At 35.8% G+C, this 12,944-nt stretch overlaps 1 protein-coding gene across 1 annotated transcript; it reads left to right on the top strand.

Annotated features, from left to right (window-relative positions):
* The first annotated feature begins 3,258 nt into the window (after nt 1–3,258).
* LOC123898823 (probable F-box protein At4g22030) lies at nt 3,259–11,626 on the top strand. Its single transcript, XM_045949837.1, has 2 exons — nt 3,259–3,922; nt 10,716–11,626. Exons 1-2 carry the CDS (start codon nt 3,360–3,362, stop codon nt 11,425–11,427), a joined length of 1,275 nt encoding a protein of 424 aa, XP_045805793.1. The 5' UTR covers nt 3,259–3,359; the 3' UTR covers nt 11,428–11,626.
* Nucleotides 11,627–12,944: the final 1,318 nt, after the last annotated feature.

Below are 12,944 nucleotides of genomic sequence, written 5' to 3'. Positions count from 1 at the left end.
AATTGATCTAAAGACACCTATGGAGGTTTGGAGTGGCAAGCCGGCAGACTACTCTAACTTGAAAATCTTTGGAGCTTTAGCATTTGCACATGTCAAGCAAGATAAGCTTGATGCTAGAGCTGTGAAGTGTGTTTTCATTGGTTACCCTGAAGGTGTGAAAGGTTACAAGCTGTGGAAGATGGAGCCTGGAGGATCAAAGTTTATCATAAGCAGGGATGTCACTTTTGATGAGACCCGAATGGGGATGAAGTGCAAAGACCTTGAGAAAAGACCAGAAATGGGGGTGGAGAGAATTCAGTTTGAGGTGGAGCCTTCCACGGATGAGAGGGAAAAGGAGGATGAGACTCAAGTACCTGATGAAAGTGGAAGTGATGAAACAACTGTTCCTGACTATCAGCTAGCAAGAGATAGGGAGAGGAGAGTTATTCGTCCACCTAATAGACTCGGTTATGCTGACCTTATTTGTTATACTTTGAATGCAGCTGAAGAAGTGCAAGACTCGGAACCAAAGAACTTCAGGGAAGCATCAGAAAGCATAGATAGTCAAGACTGGCTGAAGGCAATGAATGAGGAAATGCTTTCATTGGAGATGAACCAGACTTGGAAGTTTGTGCCATTACCTAAAAATAAAAGGGTAGTTGGTAGCAAGTGGGTGTTCAAAAGAAAAGAAGGTATACCAGGGGTCGAAGCACCAAGGTATAAGGCAAGACTTGTAGCAAAGGGTTTTACTCAGGTTGAGGGGATTGATTACAACGAAATCTTCTCACCTGTGGTGAAACGTTGTTCTATAAGGGTACTTATGGCAATTGTTAACATGTATGATCTTGAGTTAGAACAAATGGATGTGAAGACCGCATTCTTACATGGAGAGTTAGAAGAAACTATCTACATGCAACAACCTGAAGGTTTTGTGAAAGACAATTCAAAAGTGTGTTTGTTAAAGAAATCTTTGTATGGGTTGAAGCAGAGTCCAAGGCAGTGGTATCGTCAGTTTGATGATTTCTTATTGAAGACTGGATTTGTGAGAAGCAACTATGACAGTTGTGTGTACACGATGAAGAGGAATGAGAAAGTCATTCTCTACCTTCTTCTTTATGTAGATGATATTCTTATGGCAAGTTCTGACAAGCAAGAGATTCAACAGCTCAAGGAGAAACTAAATGGTGAATTTGAGATGAAGGATCTTGGCAATGCGAAGAGGATACTTGGTATGGATATCTTGAGAGACCGGAGTAAAGGTGAGTTGTTCTTATCTCAGCATGATTATTTGAAGAAAGTGGTGGAGCGGTTTAGAATGACAGATTCTAAGGTAGTGAATACGCCACTTGGTCACCATTCAAAGTTGTCGATAAAACAGTGTCCTCAATCTGAGGATGAGAGAAAGAAGATGGAGAGTACTCCCTATGCAAGTGGGGTTGGAAGCATCATGTATGGCATGGTTTGTAGTAGGCCTGATTTATCATATGCAATTAGTGTGGTAAGTCGGTTTATGGCAAATCCAGGCCAAGTTCATTGGCAAGCTTTGAAGTGGGTTCTGAGATATTTGAATGGTTCTTTGAAGGGTGGTCTGAAGTACACAAGAATTGATCCAGGAAGAGATGCTTTGGAGGGATATGTGGATGCGGACTATGCAGGTAACAAAGACACTAGAAAATCCTTATCGGGTTTTGTGTTTACATTGTTCGGTACAGCGGTAACGTGGAAGGCCAATCAACAATCTGTTGTAGCTTTGTCAACAACTCAAGCAGAATACATAGCCCTTGTTGAAGGGGTCAAGGAAGCCACATGGTTGAAGGGTATGATTGGAGAAATGGGGATTAGTCAAGGATGTGTGAAGATACATTGTGACAGTCAGAGTGCCATTCATTTGGCAAATCACCAGGTGTATCATGAAAGGACAAAGCACATTGACATTCGGTTGCATTTTGTAAGAGACATGATTGAGACAAAAGAGATCATGGTGGAGAAAATTGCATCGGAGGAGAATCCAGCTGACATGTTCACCAAATCGTTACCTAGAGCTAAGTTCAAGCATTGCTTGGACTTGATTAACTTCGTTGAAGAGTAGACGGAGGTTGGAGAGAGCAGCACGGTGGTTGATGAGAAGTCGGCATCACCATTGATTTAAAGGCAAGGTGGAGAATTGTTGAATATTACCTTGAAATAATGTAAAAATCAAAAAATCATGTTTTGGTAGTCTCTGCCTGCTCACGCCCAGGCGTGGGAGTTGGCGCCCAGTCGTGAAAAACTGGGCTGAACTCAGGTTGCTCACGCCCAGGCGTGGGAGGCTGCGCCCAGGCGTAGTGTCTGCGGGCCTATATATATGTTATGCGTTTTCTGACTTTTTTAAGTGGATTTTAGGGTTTCAGAGGCTAACAAAAAGGCTAGGGTTGAGAGATTTCATCTTGGGAAGACTCTAGGGTTAGGGAAACATTCTATCACCTTGGGAAACACTTTCATATTGAATTTCTTGGTCACGGGAAGAAATTCGGGCTTAGGGTAGATTTAAGAAAAACTCTAAATCTTGTAACTCTTGTGGTGAATTTCATTGTAATCAAGGAACAAGTTTGATAGTGGATCGGAGAGCTGCTCTCTCCCCCAGAGTAGGTCACATTGACTGAACTGGGTAAACAATTCTCTTGTGTTCTTTTCTTTTATCGCTTTATCTTTTGATTTGTGATTTTTATTGCCGATCTCATTATTTGATTGCTTAATCGTTATTTGCTCCACACATCAATTATTTTATTGGTATGATTCAATCCGAATTCACAACAAGTAGAGTGTTCAACTCACTTAAAAAATTGTTCTTAAACTTAATGTGAATGATCCCTAACTATTCCGTTATGACCCAACACATAGCTCAGTTACAATAGCCATTACAAGTGCCCAAATCCAACTATGATAAAAGAAATCCAACTACAATAGCTTAACTAAAGAAAAAATGTATTATTAATTATCACTCTACACAAAATTCAACTTTTGATGCATAAAAGAAATCCAAGTGGGCTGAAGTAGTTGGTTGCCTTTACTACTTACTTCCAAAGAAGGCAAGTAAGCTTGTTCAAATTTATTAATTAAGAAATACAAATAAAGTCAATAGAAAGGCCAAGTCTATTCTTACGGTTAGTTAGTTATTTATTTTATGACTTTTTCTTCTCATTTTCTCATTTTGAACCATTCCTTTCTCTTTCATTCTTCTATCTATCTATCTATCTATCTATATATATAGCATCCACTCTTATTCCATTTTTCATAAATTAATTTTCATCTACAAAATTCACCATACCACTTCTCATCAACACACACAATATTCAATATTCAATACACAAACAAACCCTTTCAATTCAATTAATCAGTCCATGGTTTCTTCACAAATATTTTCAGCATCTAATTTATGTTCTTCTTCTTTAAGAACTGTTAATGCTGCTATTCATCTTCCTAAACTTCCACGTCTCCCTAATTTCTCAATTCCTCAATTACCAAATACAAGACAACAATTCGTTCAGGATTTTAATGTTTCCATTGATCATAATTCAATCAAATTAGAACAGCAGATTAATAATAATGACAGATCCAACAATATTAACAACAAGTCAAATGAGATTATTAAACTCTATGCAGTTTTGGAGGCTGTTTCAGACAGAATTGAGATGCATCACAACATCGCCGAACAACGTAACAATTGGAATACACTTCTTTTGAATTCAATCAACATGATTACTCTTACTGCTACAACTATGTCTGGTGTTGCTGCTACTGCTGCTACATCTTGTTCTGATTCATCACTTTTGGCTTTGAAGTTATCTTCTGCTCTTTTATTCTCTGCAGCTACTGGAATCTTACTTATCATGAACAAAATTCAACCTTCTCAACTAACCGAAGAACAACGAAACGCTACAAGATTGTTTAAGCAGATTCAAAGTTGTTGGGAAAAACCGGCATAGAGAAAATAAAAGAACGCAATCAACAACACAAGAATATAACGTGGAAACTCCAAAACCGGAGAAAAAACCACGGCCGTTGTCAAAACCGACAACCAGAGAATAAACACTATGTGAAAATTGTTACAACACATAGACTACCCTCAACCTTCCCTTGGCCCCCAATACACCTACACTTTCCAAAGCAAATACCTAACTACATCTCTCAACCCTCTAATACAAGAGTACAAGAGAAAAACCAAAAAATCAGATATAAGCTTAAAGTGCTACTGACTGGTGCAATTATAAACAAAGAACTTAGGTCCATTATATAGCTTTGATTTCCTCCTTGCTTCACCATTCTAAGCAATGTGGGACTTCTTCAATATAATTTCTTTGACCTTTTTTTTTCTTCATTAGCAATGTGGGACTTACATTGCAATCAATCCCAACAATCTCCACCTTGATTGTAATGGTCTTCAATCTTCATTGTCTACACCGACAATCATTATCTTATGCTTCCATTGTCTATACCGACAATCATTGTCTTCACCGACAATCATAATTCTCATTGTCTATACCGACAAATTAAATTATCATACTCCACCATAAAGAGTACACTCCACTTGGAACTAAACCATCCCAAGAATTTTCTTCACTTGAAACTAAATCATCCCAAGATTTTTCTTCACTTGGAACCAAGTCATCCCAAGAATTTCATCTCGAAACCTCGCTGACAATTTATGGTGCAACTTCCATGTTGGCTTTCTCTGGAAGTTCATCAGCCATCGAGATAACTGCGTACCTTGCATCAATGCCAACCAATGCCTGCACGCTATCATCACACACCTTGCATCCATGTCAACCGATGCCCATGTGTCACTTGAACAACTTCAAACATCTGTGAAACCACCTCAGGCCATTGTTAGGCTCCAACAATTCCAGTTTAGTTACATTGATGAATCCTCATATCAGTCTCTATTTTTAGTCTTTTTAATGAAGTTTTAATATCATTTTATTAATTTAGTGTTTAATTTAGAGTCATTTTAAATAAATTGTGATTTTTGATTTACCGAGTCAATTAAGCATTTTATCGAATAATATGGTATTTTATGTAGTTTTTATTTGTTGAAGCTATTGACATATTGTGTTTGACCAAAGTGGAGTACACTATTTTAATATCATGGACAAATTAAAAGGAATGATGGGCTTTAAGAATTGTTGACCCGGATCCAAAAAGTGAGGTGTTTAGGTTTCATTGGTTGAACATATATTAAAGGCAACACCACAATGAGAAGAGGGGGATGAACATCACGTACAGAGGAAAAGAAAGAAGAATCACGCCCAGGAGGAGCAGGGCATCACGCAACAGAATTGGAGAACGGCAATAGCGCAACAAGCAGGAGGAGCATCATATGTTATCTGGTTTTATTTTATTCTCTATGTTGCTTATTGTCACAATTATGTCGAGCTAAATTTCCATGATTGGTCCTTAGGGAATTCTAATTTCAATTTATCTTGAACCATGTGATTATCATTTGATATGATCAATGAGTTACGAAGTTAGTTTCTTTGATTATTCCTTGTGCTTAATGCTTTGTATGAATTCGCGACTTATATGATGATTTCAATGATTTGTTTTACTATGACAATAGGGATAACTCATCGATCTAGGAATAATTGATCAATTAGCTTTCACTTAAGACATTTCGGATTGTTAATTGAGATTAACGGATTAAAGTTTATATTCCTCAATTGATCATAGATTACCTAAGACATTAGGAATCGATGATCAAGGGAGAGGATTATGTTACCAAGACATTGGGCATAATCACTTGAGATTTAATCTAATCGTGAAACTAATTTGAATAATTCGTTATCATACATGGCGTTACCAAGAGAAATAGTAATTAGATGACCCAAAAAGGACCAATCGCTTTTCTTACATCAATCTAAACACCAAAGCAATTCCAAAGTTTAAAAGTTTGAACTTGAAACCAAACAAGAACCCCCTTTTTACAATTTATGTCAATTTACATGAGTATGTCTTCAAATTACAATTGATTTACAACAATCCCTGCGGAAAGAACGATTTTATTATACTACTTGACGGCTATTTAGTACACTTGCTAAATTATTCATCAAGTTTTTGGCGCCGTTGCCGGGGATTGTTGAGTGATTTTGACAAGGCAATTTATTTTACTTAGGATTTTTTTTTTTAATTTTTTTTTTTCCTTTCTATTATTTTCTTTTTATTCTTGTATATATAAATTTTCTCTTTATGTCTACTTTAGTTTTCTTTGCTGCTGAAAATTTTCTCTAAGTTTTGTAGCAATGAAATGGATTGATAATAGATTGGTTGATTGCAAAGAAATAAATATCATTTGTTATCAACTATGTTTACTATCTTATGCACAAGAGAGATTGGATGCACATATTTCGAGATTGAAGGCGAGAAGTGATTTTGGTGGAGCGAATCATCACAATGACTATTGTGAGGAGTATTGTTTGAAGGAAAAAGAGCGCGAACTGATCAACATTGATTACAACTTTCAACTCAAAAAGATTTTGGATGAATTTTTGAGGTCAAATCAAGGTTCATTTGATGGATTTGAAGTTGAATGTGGTAATCTTGTTGAAAAGGCAAATGAGTGTGAGAAGTTGGTTGAGATGGAGATGAAACATCATGCTATTGGAGAAGAAGAAAAATTGAAAAACAAGAATGACATGAGAAGAGTAAATCATGTTGATCTCTATGTAAAGTTTGAGTCTCAACCAATAGAGTCTAAAGAGAAAAATCTCTTGCAAAAGAAATCTCATTCTTCTCCAAGGTGGGAGAGTGTTTGTTCCAAAAGCTTAGTTGTTGGAAGATGGGAACATTTGCTTCTCTATGCTAAGTTCATGGAATTCTTAACCAACAAGCGGAAAAAGAAGGATGACGTGTTCTTTTTGACATATATGCCACCCTAACAAAGGTTGAGGCGTCAAGCTAATGACGTTAAAGAAGCGCTTCTTGGGAGGCAACCCATGATAGGTAACTCGGTCTTTAATCTTCTTTTAATTTTTGCATTTTATTAAGTAATAAAAAGCACGGTTGAATGAATTTGTCACTACTCTATCCTTATCTGTTTGAGTTAATATTTTATGTGTGACTTGATTTTGAGCATTTAACTAGAATGTGCTTGTTAGTTTGTTCTCCATCTAAGTAGTAACTGTCAACTTACATTATTGATTGCTCTTTGGTTATATTAGTTTGCTGATGATTTTTGAGGAAATGATTTCTGTTTGTTTTGCATGATTCCTAATGGCTCTAATTCTTCTCTGTTATCCTAACTGTGAGGTCTTGAGCCTAAACACTTGAATTTCTTTCTTGACTTTGTGAGTTCCACGTCTCTCCTATTCTCTAGAACTTGCTTGAATTCTCTTGATTGATTGATTACGATGAATAATGCACCGAGGCACGTTTTTGTGAGCTTGAGCCTTTGTAGCCTACCCTTGAATATTATAATCCCTTGCTAGCCCCTTTGAGCCTTATTGAAAGAAAAATGTTTTGATCTTACTTCTTTTTGAAAACCACATATTTTTTACAAAAAAAAAAGAAGATGATTTTCTTGAAGTTGATCACCTAACTTGTGATTTGAGCACAATGCTCATCATTAAGTTTGAGGTTGCTCTTGGGATTTGCAACCTATTAAGTTTGGGGTGGGGTGCTAGAGAACTAAAAGAAAAATATTTTGAAAAAGTTTGTGAAAAAATATGAAGAGAATGTCCCTCGTGAAAAGAAAGGAAATGGTGAAAGAAATGAAAAATAAATAAATAAAGAGAATGCAAAATGCATAACACCATGTTTGAAAAAAAAAATTAATAAAAAAAAAAATTGTCGAGGGACTTCTTTGTGAAAAAAAAAAAAAGTGAGCCTGGAATGAGTTCACACATTGTGTTCATCTGCATGAGGAAAAGAAAAAAAAAATTGTGATAATTAAGTTCTCTAGTATGAATGTGATGATTTTGGGGATCAATTGATTTGTCCATTTTTGTTTGAAATAGGTGATCTTATAAGCTTCAAGTTTTTCTACCTAGTTTCCCAAAAATATCCACCCTTCAATAAACCTAAGCCACGCTATAACCCGAAAAGTCCTCGAAAGGTGCATATTCATCGTATGTCGATCGATTTTTAGAGTCCTTGCAAGCCTATGGTAGAAAGGTGTAGATTGTGTTGATTGAGTGTATGTCCCTAAACACTTGAGAGAATTTTGGTGAGATTGTGTGAAAATAGAATTGAGCTTGATCGATGAATGTTGGATGAATTGTTTTGAATTTCCGATTGGTTGTTAGTAGATGAAAGTGACCTTGAGCATGATAATTTTTGTAAAATGACATGTTTTGTTCTTATTGATTATGGAGATAGATTAACATGAATGTTTGGTTTGGTGTTTGACGTCGAGTTGTACTATTTTGAAAGTATTGTTCCTTGAGGACAAGCAACAGATTAAGTTTGGGGTTGTGATGAATCCTCATATCAGTCTCTATTTTTAGTCTTTTTAATGAAGTTTTAATATCATTTTATTAATTTAGTGTTTAATTTAGAGTCATTTTAAATAAATTGTGATTTTTGATTTACCGAGTCAATTAAGCATTTTATCGAATAATATGGTATTTTATGTAGTTTTTATTTGTTGAAGCTATTGACATATTGTGTTTGACCAAAGTGGAGTACACTATTTTAATATCATGGACAAATTAAAAGGAATGATGGGCTTTAAGAATTGTTGACCCGGATCCAAAAAGTGAGGTGTTTAGGTTTCATTGGTTGAACATATATTAAAGGCAACACCACAATGAGAAGAGGGGGATGAACATCACGTACAGAGGAAAAGAAAGAAGAATCACGCCCAGGAGGAGCAGGGCATCACGCAACAGAATTGGAGAACGGCAATAGCGCAACAAGCAGGAGGAGCATCATATGTTATCTGGTTTTATTTTATTCTCTATGTTGCTTATTGTCACAATTATGTCGAGCTAAATTTCCATGATTGGTCCTTAGGGAATTCTAATTTCAATTTATCTTGAACCATGTGATTATCATTTGATATGATCAATGAGTTACGAAGTTAGTTTCTTTGATTATTCCTTGTGCTTAATGCTTTGTATGAATTCGCGACTTATATGATGATTTCAATGATTTGTTTTACTATGACAATAGGGATAACTCATCGATCTAGGAATAATTGATCAATTAGCTTTCACTTAAGACATTTCGGATTGTTAATTGAGATTAACGGATTAAAGTTTATATTCCTCAATTGATCATAGATTACCTAAGACATTAGGAATCGATGATCAAGGGAGAGGATTATGTTACCAAGACATTGGGCATAATCACTTGAGATTTAATCTAATCGTGAAACTAATTTGAATAATTCGTTATCATACATGGCGTTACCAAGAGAAATAGTAATTAGATGACCCAAAAAGGACCAATCGCTTTTCTTACATCAATCTAAACACCAAAGCAATTCCAAAGTTTAAAAGTTTGAACTTGAAACCAAACAAGAACCCCCTTTTTACAATTTATGTCAATTTACATGAGTATGTCTTCAAATTACAATTGATTTACAACAATCCCTGCGGAAAGAACGATTTTATTATACTACTTGACGGCTATTTAGTACACTTGCTAAATTATTCATCATACATCACCTAGTAAACCTTGTTTCACTAGTCCAACTAAACTCATGTCACTAACAAGTACCCACCCGAAGATCCACAACTTAACCAAAACATGAGAATCACCACTAGTAACAGATGCATAACCAATAATAGTAGAACTATCTAACAAGTATCTACCTACTATCTATGCATCAAAGTTCAAGAAAATACCTCGCATTATGTTAAAAGAAACTCACTCATACCTTGAACCTTACAAGCTTTCCGTCACCAAGATGAACAACTCCACCTTCAACTAGCTCTAGGGATTCAAAAGTATTTCTTCTTCAAACACATGTGATAGGAGCTTCCAAAGTCCATGACTCAACACTCCACCAATTCTCAACTTCCACTAGCACCTTCGCATCCTCATAATAAGTTGTTGTTTCAGACGTAACCCGAGTATTGTTATCACCGCCTCTCCAGACTGATGTTGAGTATTATTACCACCGCTTCTCCAGGCTGATGTTGAGTATTATTACCACCGCCTCTCCAGGCTGACCTTGTGTAACCCAGATTGCATCACCACATCCTTGACTTGATTTTCCATAAGCCAAACATCAATTTTCTCTAGCCTAAACTTCACAGCGGAACTCCCTCCCTCCTGAATCAAACCAAGAGCTCTGATACCAGTTGTTGGGAAAAACCGGCATAGAGAAAATAAAAGAACGCAATCAACAACACAAGAATATAACGTGGAAACTCCAAAACCGGAGAAAAAACCACGGCCGTTGTCAAAACCGACAACCAGAGAATAAACACTATGTGAAAATTGTTACAACACATAGACTACCCTCAACCTTCCCTTGGCCCCCAATACACCTACACTTTCCAAAGCAAATACCTAACTACATCTCTCAACCCTCTAATACAAGAGTACAAGAGAAAAACCAAAAAATCAGATATAAGCTTAAAGTGCTACTGACTGGTGCAATTATAAACAAAGAACTTAGGTCCATTATATAGCTTTGATTTCCTCCTTGCTTCACCATTCTAAGCAATGTGGGACTTCTTCAATATAATTTCTTTGACCTTTTTTTTTCTTCATTAGCAATGTGGGACTTACATTGCAATCAATCCCAACAAAAGTCAAATTCAAACAAAAATTGCTCTTGGAAATACTAGTGAGGAAGATGTGAAGGAATCAATTGAGAAAGTTTTGGCACTTGATAAAGCTTATCCACTTCCTTTGTTAGGAGTAATGCTTGAAAAATACCCTGCAAAATTTGAGCCTGCGAATTGGTGGCCTACGTCGAAAAAAGGAAAAACACAAAGCAAGAAAATGGGGAAAATGAGTAATGGATGGAGTCAAGATTTAGAAATGGAAATGAGGGAAGTTGTTGAAGTGATTAAGAGAAAAGATTCCGAGGATTACGAAAGACTTGGAAACATAGCTTTGAAGGTGAACAAGAGTTTGGCAATTGCAGGGCCATTACTCACTGGAATTGCAGCTATTGGTTCTACATTTATAGGTAATGGTAGTTCTTTGGCTTCTTTTGTACCTCTCTTGGCTGGTTCAATGGCGGCCGCTGTTAATACTTTTGAGCATGGTGGACAAGTTGGAATGGTTTTTGAAATGTATAGAGCTTCTGGTGGCTTTTTCAACTTGTTAGAAACCTCAATTGAATCAACTTTAGGAGAGAAAGATTTTGAGAAAAGAGAAAATGGAGAGCTATTTGAAATGAAGATGGCTTTGCAGTTGGGAAGAAGTGTATCATCGCTAAGGGAACTTGCATCAAAATCAGCTTCCTATAGAATGGAAGGAGTTGAGATAGATGAATTTGCCAGCAAGCTCTTCTGAGATAATTGATAAAGACCAATACAATTTTTTGTTCTTTAATTTATAGATCACATATTCTTTGATTCTTTCATGCACATATATTGTTATTGTTAGTCCTCTGACATAGAAAGCAAATGTAAATTTAGACAACAGAGATTTGATTCTGCATATATAATTTCTAACTTCATATAAATGAGTAAAGAGACTTCTTGATAATTTATACACATGTTATTTTTCCAATTTTGTTTGATTTTTTAGACTTGTTGAACTTGAAAGTTAGCCAAAGTATCGATTAATAGCTCTCAACTGTGATTTTCTTTGCGCTTCAAACGATTACACTGAGGAAGTAACTTTTTCCCCCAGTTGTGGATTCCTCAACTTTTCCGAAGAGTGTTAAGTACGAAATTAGTTAGGTATTTTTGTGAGCTACTGAACTAAGAAATACATAAATAAATAAATAGTAAAGTAGAAAGGTAAATTGCATAAATAGTTTGTTTGATTGTTTGTCAAATGAAATGTACAAGTTTGGTTTTTATACCCAAAACAATACTCCTACTAGCCAAGTATTGCGTGATTCTTCCCCGTTGTTGGGTGCTGGGGAGTCCGGAAGAGCTTCGAGAGTATCAACGGACCAATGCTCCAAGATACAAGAGAAAGATACACCACATCTCCATCTAAAACCTTAAGGCATTATGTACAGGGGCGTCTCCGAGTTTTAGGAGGCTCTGTGCAAAATATAAAAGTGACCCCTTAATAAAAAAAAATTAAAAAAATTATCGATTTAAATTGCATATAATATAAAAAAAAAACATTCTTGTAAACATATAAATTATTAATATTAAACCTTTCATTAAATTAAATGAAACAAGAAATACAAAATAATTATCTTTGAATATAACGTCAAAAAGGAACATCATAATCTAAGATTAAATTTTATGCAAAGATTAAAATGGACTAGAACTATATTTACGAGTATAGATAACTAATCTATTGATACTTATATGATATTTTATGAACATTAACAATATATAACTATTACTTTAGGGCCTAAAATTTAATCAATTAATATACATCTGATATTTTGTAGGTATAAATAATATATAACTAATATTACAGGACCTCAAAATTTTGAGTTGAGGCCCTCAAAATTTTGAGGCCCTATGCCGTCGCACACCTCGCACATGCATGCGAGCCTCCTCTGATTATGTATATGGGTTATGTCTCATATATATCTAACATTTTATCTCTCTCAAGTGTGAGTTATCACATCCTATAATTGATGCACTACCAACATCTCACTCCCGCTACCCCACCAAGCTGCGAACCATGAGTCTATGGCTCTGATAGCACTTGTTGGGGGAGTCCGGGGGAGCACCGAGAGTAACAACAGGTCAATTCTCCAGTACCATAATAGAGAAAGACACCACATCTCAGCCCAAAACTTTAAAGCATATTAGGTATATGGGAGCTTCTACGGTACATTCGAATAATTTGAATGTACCGGTACATCACGTCAGTAAATTGTTAAATTAGCGATT

This window comes from Trifolium pratense, linkage group LG7, assembly GCF_020283565.1.
Source record: "Trifolium pratense cultivar HEN17-A07 linkage group LG7, ARS_RC_1.1, whole genome shotgun sequence".
Taxonomy (NCBI): Eukaryota; Viridiplantae; Streptophyta; class Magnoliopsida; order Fabales; family Fabaceae; genus Trifolium; species Trifolium pratense.
This window is presented reverse-complemented; position numbering and strand designations above follow the sequence as displayed.

Coding starts and splice junctions, on each gene's coding strand:
- LOC123898823 (XM_045949837.1), top strand. CDS start 3,360: ATGGTTTCTTCACAAATATTTTCAGCATCTAATTTATGTTCTTCTTCT. Junction 3,923..10,715: donor TTGTTTAAGCAGATTCAAAG/TTGTTGGGAAAA, acceptor TCCCAACAAAAG/TCAAATTCAAACAAAAATTG.